The sequence below is a fragment of the Carya illinoinensis genome, chromosome 12 (genome assembly GCF_018687715.1).
Source record: "Carya illinoinensis cultivar Pawnee chromosome 12, C.illinoinensisPawnee_v1, whole genome shotgun sequence".
Lineage (NCBI taxonomy): Eukaryota > Viridiplantae > Streptophyta > Magnoliopsida > Fagales > Juglandaceae > Carya > Carya illinoinensis.
This window is the reverse complement of record NC_056763.1, coordinates 30,311,723-30,325,025: the sequence shown is the minus strand read 5'-3', so window position 1 is coordinate 30,325,025 and position 13,303 is coordinate 30,311,723. Positions and strand designations below refer to the sequence as shown.

The window sequence follows — 13,303 nt, the reverse complement described above, 5'->3', positions numbered from 1 at the left end:
AAATTGTATCCAACTTTAATACCCGTTACGTTAATTTCATTTTGGATTTGAATCTGTTTCAAGCCCATTAGTATACCGACACACATATATTATCGGAAAGAATAATTATAAATAACTTTTTTTTAATCTTATAAATTAAATTATATAGTAAATAATATATAATGCTTGAAAAAATTAGACAGTGCCTTGCGTGCCTGAGTCCTGACCGTCAATATATGGGGTCCATACTTTATAATAGGGGTAAATTGGTAATTTCAGTACATGTCCCTGCCAACTCACCCTGACAAAAGAAGTAAAGATAATTGCGACAATGAACTTCTCGCAGATGTCCTCTGCGAATCGAAACGCACTGTAATGACGGTCATGATCTAGACGGGATCGATAGGAAATACATTCACCTGCGTGCTGGTCTTGCTTCGCCGAATACGTTACTCTATGTACCGATCGGTCGCCATTACCATACGCTCAAACTTTTAGTGTTCTACAGCGGCTCTGATAAGGTAAACTTTTTGCATATAATCCTTAATTTTAACTCTAATTTCTGTTTGCGGGAGCCCTATACTATTGTTTGCTTCCTGAGAAAACGATGGGAAACAAAATTTAAGCAGAGTTCTGAAAAGCGAAGGGCATGCATGTTGTCTTTTTAGGCTCACTTGAAGAAATTGTTTCGTTTTCTTATATCGTGAGGATTGTTTTTATTGTTTTCTCTTTTACTGTTTGATCTCTTTTGATTGATTGGTTTAATTTGAGTTTGGCTTACGTCGCGAAAAATCTCTAGAGGTGTCCTGTTCCTTTTTTTTTTTTTTTTGATAACTAAAACTAGCTTCATTCATCAGAAAGCATCACAATAGTTGGGGACAGTTACATAGCCATTTCAAGAGTAAACACTGCCTAATAACATCAGGGATAGAATGCCACCACAATCTGGTATCCTCCACAATTTTACAACTTCTAGCCAATGTATGTGCTACAGAATTTGCTTCATGAGGGGTATAACTGAATTCAACAGCTTGAAAACCCATAGTCAAACTCTTAATACCAGCAAGTATAGCCCTCTGTTCAGACAAGACCTCATCCTCAGCATTCAACATTTCAACAATGGTTTGTGAATCCGTCTTGACTATTAATCTTGAAAGACCCATATGAGAAATAAATTGCAACACCCTTAAAATAGCAAGAGTTTCAATAGTCTCAACAGAACACTTTCCTTGTACCACATTACACGCATCCATTAAAACAGAACCTGAATGATCACGTAAAACAGCACCCACACCTGATCTATTCAATGTAGAAAATTGATCAGAGGTGTCCTGTTCTGATTAAATTGATTAAGATGAATAATGAGTAGATCGTTTACGCTTTAACACGACCTGTTGAGTAATTTTTTAAAGGGCCATTTTAGTATTATTTATTTAGGGAAACCAAATGGGTTCTTTGCATTTCCTTACAGATTCAACACCACATTAAAACAAGATATGCCAACTATAGTTTAAACAAGATTTAACACTGCGTTTCTTTCTCCACGAACGGATAAACAAGCTTTGCTACTTCTGTTTAGTTAGGAAGAAAGAATGAAACAACGTAAATTCTTTTTTTCTCTCTTATATGTTTCTCTAAATTGTTATTAAGCCAGTGGGCTTTTTGGTGTTTCAGGCTGTTCAAAAAGCAGCAATGCCTGGAGTTATGCCCCATGATATCATTGATTTGAATTATGATCTGATGGATGGAGAAGTTGAGTTCAATGTAGTTGGGCTCAATGAAGTTGGGCTCAATGAAGTTGAGCTAAATGAAGTTGAGGGGGTGTTTGATTCTGTTTGTGCATTTTGTGACGATGGTGGTGAGATTTTATGGTATGCACTCTATCCTTGGTACTTAATATTTTATAGCATATGATTCTATTGTAGATACTGAATAAAAAAAATTCTATTGTATATCATCAAGTATTGTAGGTTAGATTAATTTGTGACTCCCTTTATTTTTATGGTATGCACTCTGTCCTTGGTACTTAATATTTTATAGCATATGATTCTATTGTAGATACTGAATAAAAAAAATTCTATTGTATATCATCAAGTATTGTAGGTTAGATTAATTTGCGACTCCCTTTATTTTAGTTCTTGATGTTATCATTCAAATTGAATTTTTATTTTTTTGAAAAAGATAAAACGGTATTGTCTTAGTACAAGATAAATATACAAGATATATCCACAATGAAAAAAAATATATATAATATGATCTTAGAAATAATGATTTAAGTTTTGGGACTTTGTTCTTGGACACCCGGTGCCAATAAAAAATAGTTTCCATAAAAAAAAATTGAAGCCTTTCCCTCCCTGCGTATACTCAATTTGGAAAAATGATATTTAGCATCACGTGTGACAATCCTTTTTACAACCATGAACAAAAAATATTTTCTTTTATATGTTTTTTCAAATTTTTACATTTTCTTTGAAAAAAGACTTATTTATTGATGTTTGTCAAATATGATTGGATGAAAAAAATGAAAAAGAAAATAATTTTTTCAATGGTTGTCAAAAGGGGTTGTCAAATGGAATGTGCTAAGTAGCATGGTCCCTCCATGTCAAATAGTTTTTATTGATGCTTTTGAAATATGATTGGAAGAAAAAAATGAAAGAAACTAATTTTTTTCATGATTGGAAGAAAAAAATGAAAAAAGAATGAAATAAAATAAATTTATTTTAGAAGGGGTTGTCAAATGGAATGTGCTAAGTAGCATGATCCCTCCATATAACTTGTAAAGATGTAGCATTCCATTCCTCCCATAATTACTTCAATGTGTTTTGAAGCTGCCTTTCCAACATGCAAAATGCTTACCCCTGAATTAGTTATCACTGAAGAAATCTTCAATAAAGAGAAACTGATGACTAACGCTCCCTAGCAATGGCAAAAAATAGGAGGTAATGAACTGTCTCCCAGTTTTTTTCACATACAACAATAATCAGCTATTATTTTCTTCAACTTTCTTGGATGATCTACTGTTAATATTTTTCCAGGTTTTGTTGTCTAAGTGAGTAAAGCCACCTGTGCCAGAAACTCAAGCCTTGGAAAATCTGCCATCGAGTCTCCTAGAAAAGTCTGATAACAACACCTCACATCAAAGTTGTGACTTTTAGATGTTGTATAACCCATCCAATGCGTTCCCTTACCATAGATTTGCATCACTAAATTAAGTCAGAAAAGCCGAAAATTACTAGCTTCAAGCTCCCAATCATGCGATTGCCCTTGAAAATCAAGATCACCTATATAGTTAATTACTTGCCCTAGAATATACCTTATTGTGCTTGGATTATTTTTATCTTTATAATCATAATCAACATTGCACGATAATATTGTTACTGCTATTTGTTGTTAACACACTACTGTATACAAATGATAGTAATGACAGCCAAGTAGAATTATTGGTGGATTGTATGATTTGGTATATAAATTTACAGAAAAGGGATATCATTTTTCAATGTATAGGGGATTTTAAAGTCTGACTGTATGCGCCATTTCGAACCAATAGATACTCTTGTATGCCTACCAGCAATTTTACAAGTGTCTACTTACAAAAAAATATTATTTTTTTATATGAAACCTTGACGCGACTATTGTTTGATACACACATTTGTATAGGGATTTCTAGAAATTCCCTCTCATGATTTGTTGTTTGGTGGACTCTACATCGTATGATGTGTTGCGCATCAAAACTGTCCAAGAATCACACAAGACGATATTTAAGTGGTTCAGTAATTTGTCTACATCCACTGGAGCCAAAATTCAATATATTTGTATGAGTTTACAAACACTCAAAAGTTTCTTAATGCACTCTCTGTTTTTTTGCAAACACACTTCACATAACAGAGCTCTCCTATTTATAGGAGAAGTTCTACTAAATATCTACTAAATATCAACTATCATTGATGACAAATAGTGAGCTGTAACAACTATGCTTAATCTGCAACACATAGGTCGATGCAGTGCTTGGACAGTGCAGGGCATTAAACCGGACGGTGCAGAGCAGGCTTTCCTGACTTTGGTTTCACACTTAGGTGGCCGTTTTCAACAATCACCCCCTCCACCCAAGTATGTCATATTAGGCTAATTTACAAATTATTGCAATTTTCAAATGATTGCACATTCTTCTTTGACATGAGAGATTTATGCTATCAAATGGGCTTTAAGGCTCCAATGCACCCGAAGGTGCTCAGCAGTGTGCAATATTGATCAAGTCCAAATAGTGTTGGAACTTAATCCCTGTGACGACTTTCGTCAACATATCTGTTGGATTATCTTCAGTGTCAATCTTCTAAAGTATGATGTCCTTTTCTTCTAATATTTCATGTACAAAGTGAAATCTATGTGTTTTGTTCGAGAGTGATACACTTTATTCTTGGCCAAATGAATTGCACTTTGACTGTCACAATAAACGGTAACCTCTTACTGTTTAATGCCAAAGTCTGTTACCAGTCCCTGTAACCAAATGGCTTCTTCCACGACTTCTGTTACATCTATGTATTCAGCCTCCATGGATAATAGTGCAATTGTAGAATATAAATTTGATCGCCAACTAACTGGTCCTCCAGCCATAGTGAACACATATCCAGTTGTCGATCGGCGTTTGTCAAAATCATCTGCATTGTCTGAGTCAACATATCGAGTTACTAGACTATCTTTACTCTTCTCGAATTTCAAATCAAGATCTACGGTCCTTTAATATACCGTAGAATTGATTTAGCCGCATGCCAATGTGTCTTTCCAGGATTATGCATATAGCAACTAACTAAGCTAACGGCCTGGGAGATATCAGGCCGTGTACATATCATGTCATACATTAGACTTCTAACAACACTTGTATACGGGACATTCTTCATGTAGTCCTGCTCTTTATCATTTTTAGGAGACTGTAATGTACTGAACTTGAAATATAGGGCCATTGGAGTACTGACCGGCTTCGTCTTCAAGTCCATGTTGAAGCGTTGTAATATTTTCTTCAAATACTGCTTTTGAATAAGGTGAACTATACATTTTACCCTATCTCTATTAATCTCCATCCCCAATATTTTTCGTGCTTCTCCTAGATCTTTCATTTCAAACTCATGACTCAACTGAGTTTTCAAACGATTTATCTCCACCTTACTTTTACATGCAATTAACATATTATCTACATATAAAAGCAAATAAACGAAAGATCTATTTGCAAGTTTTATGAAATATACACAGTGATCATATTGACAACGAGTGTATTTTAGGTCCATCATAAAGCGGTCAAACCGCTTATACCATTGCCGAGGTGACTGCTTCAATCCATAGAGAGACTTCTTCAGACTGCAGACCTATTTTTCTTTACCAGTTTCTTTAAAACCTTCTGGTTGAGACAAATAAATCTCCTATTCCAGATCATCATATAAGAAATATGTCTTCACATCAAGCTGCGCTAACTCAAGATCATTTTGTGCAACCAAAGTTACCAATATCCAAATAGATGAATACTTCACAATATGAAAGAATACTTTACTGTTATTAAATTATTTACCTGATATATATGAGCATTTAATTACTGCACTATTATATGGAAGGAAAAAATCAGTCTTCTTGTTGTATCTAGTTCTTTGATTAGCAATGAGTACCGCAGAAAAGATAAGCAGGTACAGCTAGATACATCAAGTGAAGCATTAACAGCAAGAGGGAGACCACCATCAAAGTATTCATGAAACAAGAAAGGTTTTCAATCGAAAATTCTGGTCACATCACGTGATTCATCAGTCGGGAGAAAACTCGCCAAAGATGAGTGTTCTTTTTGTTATAACAAAGTACACTAGAAGAATGATGTCTCAAATGGAAGGGACAACAGAAGAATCAACCCACCATAGCCAATATTGCAGACAGAGATGGAGATTTAGACATTGTTTTGACAAGTTCATCATCCATTTATCATTTCGATGAATGGATTATAGATTCTGGATATACCTATCACATGTGTCCCAATCGAGACTGGTTTACTGATTTCACAAATATTGATAATGGAGCAATACTTATGGGCAACGACAACGCCTATAAAACTCAGGAAATATGAAGCATTTGGTTGAAGCTGCACGATGTAAGTGTCAAGACTCTAACAGAAGTTCGGTACGTTCCAGACTTACGGAAAAATCTCATCTCACTTGGATATCTGGATTCAAAGGGATTTAGAATCACTATTGAAGACGGAACTCTCAAAATAGTAATGGGAGTTCAAGTCACTATAAAGTGTTTGGGGCGAGAAAACTTGTACTTCTTACAAGGAAGTATTGTTGATGGTAGAACTTCCACAGGCTGTGAGAAGTTAGATGAGATTAATGCTGACATCACCAGTCTTTGGCATATGTGTATGGGACATGTCGGAGAAAAACTTTTGTAAACACTAGTGAGACAAGGGTTATTCAAAGGTTCCAAGACCGGTAAATTGTCTTTCTGTGAGCATTGTGTAAATTGTCTTCAATAGTGATTCTGAATTCCTTTGTGAATCTAGAGATCCAATTGAGATGAGATTTTGAAGACAATTTGATTAAAATCCCACTTACAACCACTTTTAGTATTGTGTATTGCGGTTCTGAACTTGATCTGCGTCTGCTTCCCCAATACACAGTGATCACAGAAAGACAATTTACCAGTCTTGGCACCTTTGAGTAACCCTTGCCTTACTAGTGTTTACAAAGTTTTTTCTCCGACGTGTCCCATACGCATATGTCAAAGACTGGTGGTGTCAGCATTAGTCTTATCTAACTTTTCACAGCCTATGAAAGCTCTATCATTAACAGTACTTCCTTGTAAGAAGTACATGTTTTCTTATCTCAAACCCTTCATAGCCACCTGAACTCCCATTACTACTTTGAGAGTTCTGTCTTCAGTAGTGATTCTGAATCTTTTTGAATCCAAGTGAGATGAGATTCTTCCGCAAGTCCGGAACGTATCGAACTTCTGTCAGAGTCTTGACACTTATATCATGTAGCTTCAACCGAATGTTTTCCTATTCCTTGAGTCTTACAGGCGCTGTCGTTGCCCATAAGTATTGCTTCACTATCAATATTTGTGAAGTCAGTATACCAGTCTTGATTGGGACACATGTGATAGGTATATCTAGAATCCATTCATCGGAATGATAAATGGGTGATGAACTTGTCAAAGCAATGTCTGAATATCCATCTCTGTCTGCAATATTGGCTATGGTGGGTTGATTCTTCTGTTGTCCCTTCCATTTGGGACAATCATTCTTCTAATGTACTTTGTTGTGACAAAAAGAACACTCATCTTTGGCGAGTTTTCTCCCAATTGATTAACCACATGATGTGGCCAGAGTTTTTGATTGAAAACCTTTCTTCTTTCTTGAATACTTTGATTGTGGTCTCCCTCTTGCTGTTAATGTTTCACTTGATGTATCTAGCTGTACGTTCTTATCTTTTCTATGGTACTCATTGCTAATCAAAGAACTAGATACATCAACAAAACTGATCTTTTCCTTCCCATATAATAGTATAGTAATTAAATACTCATATATATCAGGTAAGGAATTTAATAACAGTAAAGTATTCTTTCCTGTTGTGAAGCGTTCATCTATTCGGATATTGCTAGTTTTGGTTGCACAAAGAATTAGCACAGCTTGATGTGAAGACAACTTTCTTATATGGTGATCTGGAAGATGAGATTTATCTGTCTCAACCAGAAGGTTTTAAAGAAACTAGTAAAGAAAAATGGTTCTACAGTTTAAAGAAGTCTCTCTATGAATTGAAACAGTCACATCGGCAATAGTATAAGCCGGTTGGCCGCTTTATGATGGACCTGAAATACACTAGTTGTCAATACGATCACTGTGTATATTTCATAAAACTTGCAAATGGATCTTTCGTTTCTTTGCATTTATATGTAGATGATATGTTAATTACATGTAAAAGCAAGGTAGAGATAAATCGTTTGAAAACTCAATTGAGTCATGAGTTTGAAATGAAAGATCTGGGAGAAGCACGAAGAATATTGGGATGAAGACTAACAGAGATAGGATGAAATGTACAGTTCACTTTACTCAGAAACAGTATCTGAAGAGAATATTGCAACGCTTCAACATGGACTCGAAGACGAAGCCGGTGAGTACTCTAATGACCCCATATTTCAAGTTTAGTGCATTGCAATCTCTTAAAAATGAGGACTATGAAAAATGTCTCATATGCAAATGTTGTTGAAAGCTTAATGTATGACATAATATGTACACGACTTGATATCTCCCAGACTGTTAGGTTAGTTAGTCACTATATTCATAATCCTGGAAAGACACATCGGCATGCGGCTAGATGGATTCTACGGTAAATTTTAGGGACCGTAGATCTTGGTTTGAAATTCGAGAAGAGTGAAGATAGTCTAGTAACTGGATATGTTGACTCAGACTATACATATGATCTTGACAAACGCCGATCAACAACTGGATATGTGTTCACTATGGCTGGAGAACCAGTTAGTTGGCGATCAAATTTGTAGTCTACAATTACACTATCATTCACGGAGGCTGAATACGTGGCTGTAACAGAAGCCGTGGAAGAAGTCATTTGGTTACAGGGACTAGTAACAAACTTGGACTTTAAACAATAAGACGTTACCGTTTATTGTAACAGTCAAAGTGTAATTCATTTGGCTAAGAATAAAGTGTATCACTCTCGAACAAAATACATAGATTTCACTTTGTACGTGAAATATTAAAATAGAACATCATACTTTAGAAGATTGACACTGAAGATAATCCAACAGATATGTTGACGAAAATCGTCACAGGGATCAAGTTCCAACATTGTTTGGACTTAATCAATATTGCACACTGCTGAGCACTTTCAGATGCATTGGAGCCTTATAACACATTTGATAGTAGAAGTCTCTTATGTCAAAGAAGGAGATGCAGTCATTTGAAAGTTGCAACAGTTTGTAAAGCAGTCTAGTATGACACACTTGGTGGAGGGGGTGATTGTTGAAAACAGTCACTTAAGTGTGAAACCAAAGTCAGGAAATCCAAGCACTGTGCAGACCTATATGTTGCAAATTAAGCATAGTTGCTGCAGCTCACTATTTGTCATCAATGATGGTTGATACTTAGTATAACTTCTTCTCCTATAAATAGGAGAGTTCTGACATGCGAAGTGTGTGTGCAATAAAACAAAGTGCATTGAGAAACTTTTGAGTGTTTCTAAACTCATACAAACATATCGAATTTTGGCTCTAGTGGACGTAGGTAAATTGCTGAACCACTTAAATATCGTCTTGTGTAATTTTTGGACAGTTTTGATGCACAACAATTAGTATCAGAGCTCTTATATTTATAAGAGAAGTTCTACTAAATATCAACCATTATTGATGACAAATAATGAGCTGCAGCAACTATGCTTAATCTGCAACATATAAGTCGGTGCTGTGCTTGGACGGTGCATAGCATTAAACCGGACGGTGCAGAGCAACATTTCCTGACTTTGGTTTCACACTTAGGTGGCTGTTTTTAACATGATGTTGTCTGGGTTTTTATGCAGTTGTGAGGGAAGGTGCATGAGATCGTTTCATGCAACTGTAGAGACTGGTGCAAATATGTGTCCCTCTCTTGGCTTTTCGCTTGGAGAATTACATGTATGCTACTGCTTGATGTGTACTCTGAAATATGATCTCCTTTTTATTTTTTTATTTTTGCATCAACATTTATTTTTTCCTTTTCAACTTCATAGGGGCTTCCGAGATTTGTCTGTAAAAACTGCGAGTACCAACAGCATCAGTGCTTTGCTTGTGGGAAGTTGGGCTCTTCTAATGTGTTCTCAGGTGCTGAGGTACTATTCAGCTCCTAAGAAATTGGACTAAAGTTTTTGTTTGTTTATTTTTTGCTGCACTTTATTTCCTGCAGCTTTTAAATTTCCATTTCTAATTTATTTCCCATTTTACTTATAAAAAAAAAAAAATTATTTCCCACTTACAATCAGTATCACCCAGTAAATTGCTTTCCTTCTTGTGTAAATATTCTTGATCTGTTTACCCCCTGGTTTCTACCACCCGACTCTCTTGCTTTTCCCTAGTTTTTCAGTTATATTCTGTAATTGCATTCAGGAAGCAATTCTCCATTCTTTGTTTCCTTTGTTATTTCATTATCTGTGAATGTTTAAATTCCATACAACAAACCTCAGGTTTCCTGCTTGAGCTCCTTTATTCAGGTAGATATTTCTCAGAGGTGGTTTTTTGATTTTATGTAATTGCTCCAGATGGTAATTTGTTCCTGACTTCTTCTGTTATTTATTTGGATGTGCAATTCAATGGCTCTAAATAATTCTACCAATTGCATTTGTTTAGGTCTTCCCCTGTGTTAGTGCTACGTGCAATTATTTTTATCATCCACATTGTGTGGCAAAATTGCTTTATCGGGAGAATAAAGCTGCTGCTGAAGAGCTTGAGAGGAATATTGTTGGAGGGGGATATTTTACATGCCCGATCCATAAGTGCTGTGTTTGTAAACAAGAAGAGAATAAGGAGGACAGTCAATTGCAGCTTGCTGTATGTAGACGATGTCCTAAGTCGTACCACAGGAAATGCTTGCCAAGGTACTCCTCATTGTTGTCTTTATTTTTTCCTTCTTCTTTGATACTTAATTATAAGTGACGTCTAGATGCTTGATGGGCTTCTATCAGGGCGATTGCTTTTGAAGATATAGCGGAGGAAGGTATAATAACAAGGGCTTGGGAAGGTCTATTACCCGACCGCGTACTAATATTCTGCTTGTAAGTGGTTGAAATGGGCAGCCTTTTTTGTAGCTTAGGCTTTTTGCCAGTACCTTTGCTAAATGTTTTTGTCTAATTGACCAGAAATCATGAGATTGTTGAAGAACTTGGAATTCCAATAATAGACCACATAAAATTCCCTGGCGATTAAGACGGCACTAGTACAAAGGAAGGCAGCCATGGAAGAAAAGCTGGGGGCCTGTAAGTTTTTTTGTCTGTGGATTTCATTGCAAATTTGTTATAAGAAATGGAAAAGAAATTTGAAAAACAAAAATGATGTACAGATGCACGAATAAAATGTATTTTGCTTCGTGAATGAAATGAATGCGTGATGGTACCAGAGCTTAAAAGGTAAAGGCAACCAAACCATTTTGTATGGTTCGTGGAGGTTCGCCCAAGCCTGTGCTCCACCATTGATCGAGTGCATTGTCCCTATCTCTAGATGGGACTCCACTTGTAAGGCCTCGAGTTTGGATTCAGGATCTCTATGATTGTCAAGCCTCACATAGGCCGTAAATGTGTGTAGACCGACCACCAAGAGATTAAATTAAAATGAAAATGGTTTTAAGTGTAATATTTTGACCATGTTTCTTCAAGATGCTTACCATCTTTTACCTTATAATGCATCAAATTTACTAGGTCTTGGGCCTTAAAGATAAAAGAAATTGGTTACTTTTTGTACTTTTATTATGCAGATTTTCTGAGTTTTGACTCTCTCTCTCTCTCTCTCTCTCTGCGACATCCAGATACTGATGAGGACGAGTTTACATGCCAGAGGATCTAGAGTCGGAGCCGTATTTAAAAGATACTTTAATTGAGTGCTTTAGCACAGTAAGTAGTTTTTGTTTAGCGTGATGCTTTTGAATTGAAGACTTTTAAGTTTACTATTTAAGTTTCTGTTTACGAGTTGTATGTACGTTTTATTAATTATGTTACTTAAGACTCTTGATAGTTGATATGCAGTATTATAATGACAATGTCAACCGGTTGTCAGGAAATACAATATTACTGGCAGTTTTTATTTTTATTTTTGGAATATAGCAGACATGTTTTCCTCTAGAGTTGCCTGAAAAGCAGGAAAAAAGAGAAGAAATGAAAAGGGTATCGTGTCAGTCAATCATAATTCCTCCATAAATTATGAATTTGTTACAGAAATCGGAGAACTGGCTCATATTTTCATTTGACTAATCATGGCCATCTATTTGCTCTAACTGCTGGTGAACCAGGAGATGCTTCTCAAGCTTGAGGCCATCGTTAGGTACTGAAGGCTGCAAAAAGCTGTTGAAGAGGCTGAGTTTTATCCATCCCCTGCGGATGCTTCTTGTTCAACTCAGTCTGTCTATATATAACCAATGCATTCCCTACCATCTCCTCACTGCTTTATAACGAGGTGACTTCTGTGGGAGAATGAACCTGTTATACTGCAGTCATCGTCACCACCTGCATACGCTCCGCCAATATACTGCGGGTTTAAGCCCTTTCTTGACGTCTACAGCTTGGCCATCGGTTGGCTTGACTTTTTTTCTTTTTTTTTTATCAATTGTTTTAGGAACTTTGAGGCTTTGTTTCTCAAACACCTGTTTTTCATATTTAAGTATTATTCACAAACTATTTAAAGGTTATTTGGACAGTAAAATGATATGAGATGAGATAGTTTTAGACGAAAGTTGAAAGTTAAATAAAATATTATTATAATGTTATTTGTTAATATTATTATTATTTTAAAATTTGAAAAAGTTAAATTGTTTATTATATTTTATATGAAAATTTTAAAAAAATTATAATGATGATATGAAATGAGAGTGCTTCAATTCAAATAGCCTCTTATTATTATTTCATTATTATTTATGAACTATTTTATTACTATTTGTAGATGATGCGAGATACTTTTATCATCTAAACCGAACCTTAATCATATATCTAAAGTTAATTATTCATTTGTCATCTTTACATTTTGACAATTATGTGAGGCTACAAGTACTTGACATTAAGTATTTTTGTAAAATAAATTTGGATATGCAATTCAAGTAAGATGAGATGTGATGTGATATTTTAAATAGTAATTAAATTTTTTAGTTAAGATGAAATGAGATGGTTTATAAAAAAATGTGGGATAATAAAATGAGATGATATGGTTTTAAATTTTTGGAAATTTGATAAAGTGGTGGGTCCCACCAATTATTAAAAAGTGTTTTTAATTATTGGGTGTAAAATATTATGAATATATTAAAAATAAGTAATATCTATTGTTAATTTAAAAACTTATAAATATTTTGACTTTTTCAAAATATATTTTTATATTATTATATTATGACCTATTTATTATATTATATTTTATAAAATTTGAAATATATTTTTCTAATTATATATTATAATAAATTAAAAAATTCTAATAGATAATTATATATATTAAAAATATGATAGTTAACATTACTGTGGCATTACTATGGGAGTACTGCAAAACTCCTGTAGCATTAGTTGAAAATTCAGAGATGAGATAAAATTTTGTTTCTAATCATTTGGATAGACAGATG

The 13,303-nt window shown here is 34.8% G+C and overlaps 1 protein-coding gene across 2 annotated transcripts; it reads left to right on the top strand.

Moving 5' to 3' along the window:
- Window positions 1-307: 307 nt before the first annotated feature.
- On the top strand, window positions 308-12,391 carry LOC122290136 (protein ENHANCED DOWNY MILDEW 2-like). 2 transcript variants are annotated; one of them, XM_043097692.1, is made up of 9 exons: window positions 308-500; window positions 1,654-1,850; window positions 9,543-9,636; window positions 9,732-9,830; window positions 10,345-10,592; window positions 10,680-10,769; window positions 10,854-10,970; window positions 11,516-11,600; window positions 11,996-12,391. In XM_043097692.1, the coding sequence occupies exons 2-7, from the start codon at window positions 1,672-1,674 to the stop codon at window positions 10,918-10,920; spliced, it is 777 nt and encodes a 258-aa protein (XP_042953626.1). In that variant the 5' UTR covers window positions 308-500; window positions 1,654-1,671; the 3' UTR covers window positions 10,921-10,970; window positions 11,516-11,600; window positions 11,996-12,391. The 2 variants fall into 2 exon arrangements, with proteins under 2 accessions (XP_042953626.1, XP_042953625.1); XM_043097691.1 differs by lacking the exon at window positions 11,996-12,391 and having other exon boundaries at window positions 11,516-11,828.
- Window positions 12,392-13,303: the final 912 nt, after the last annotated feature.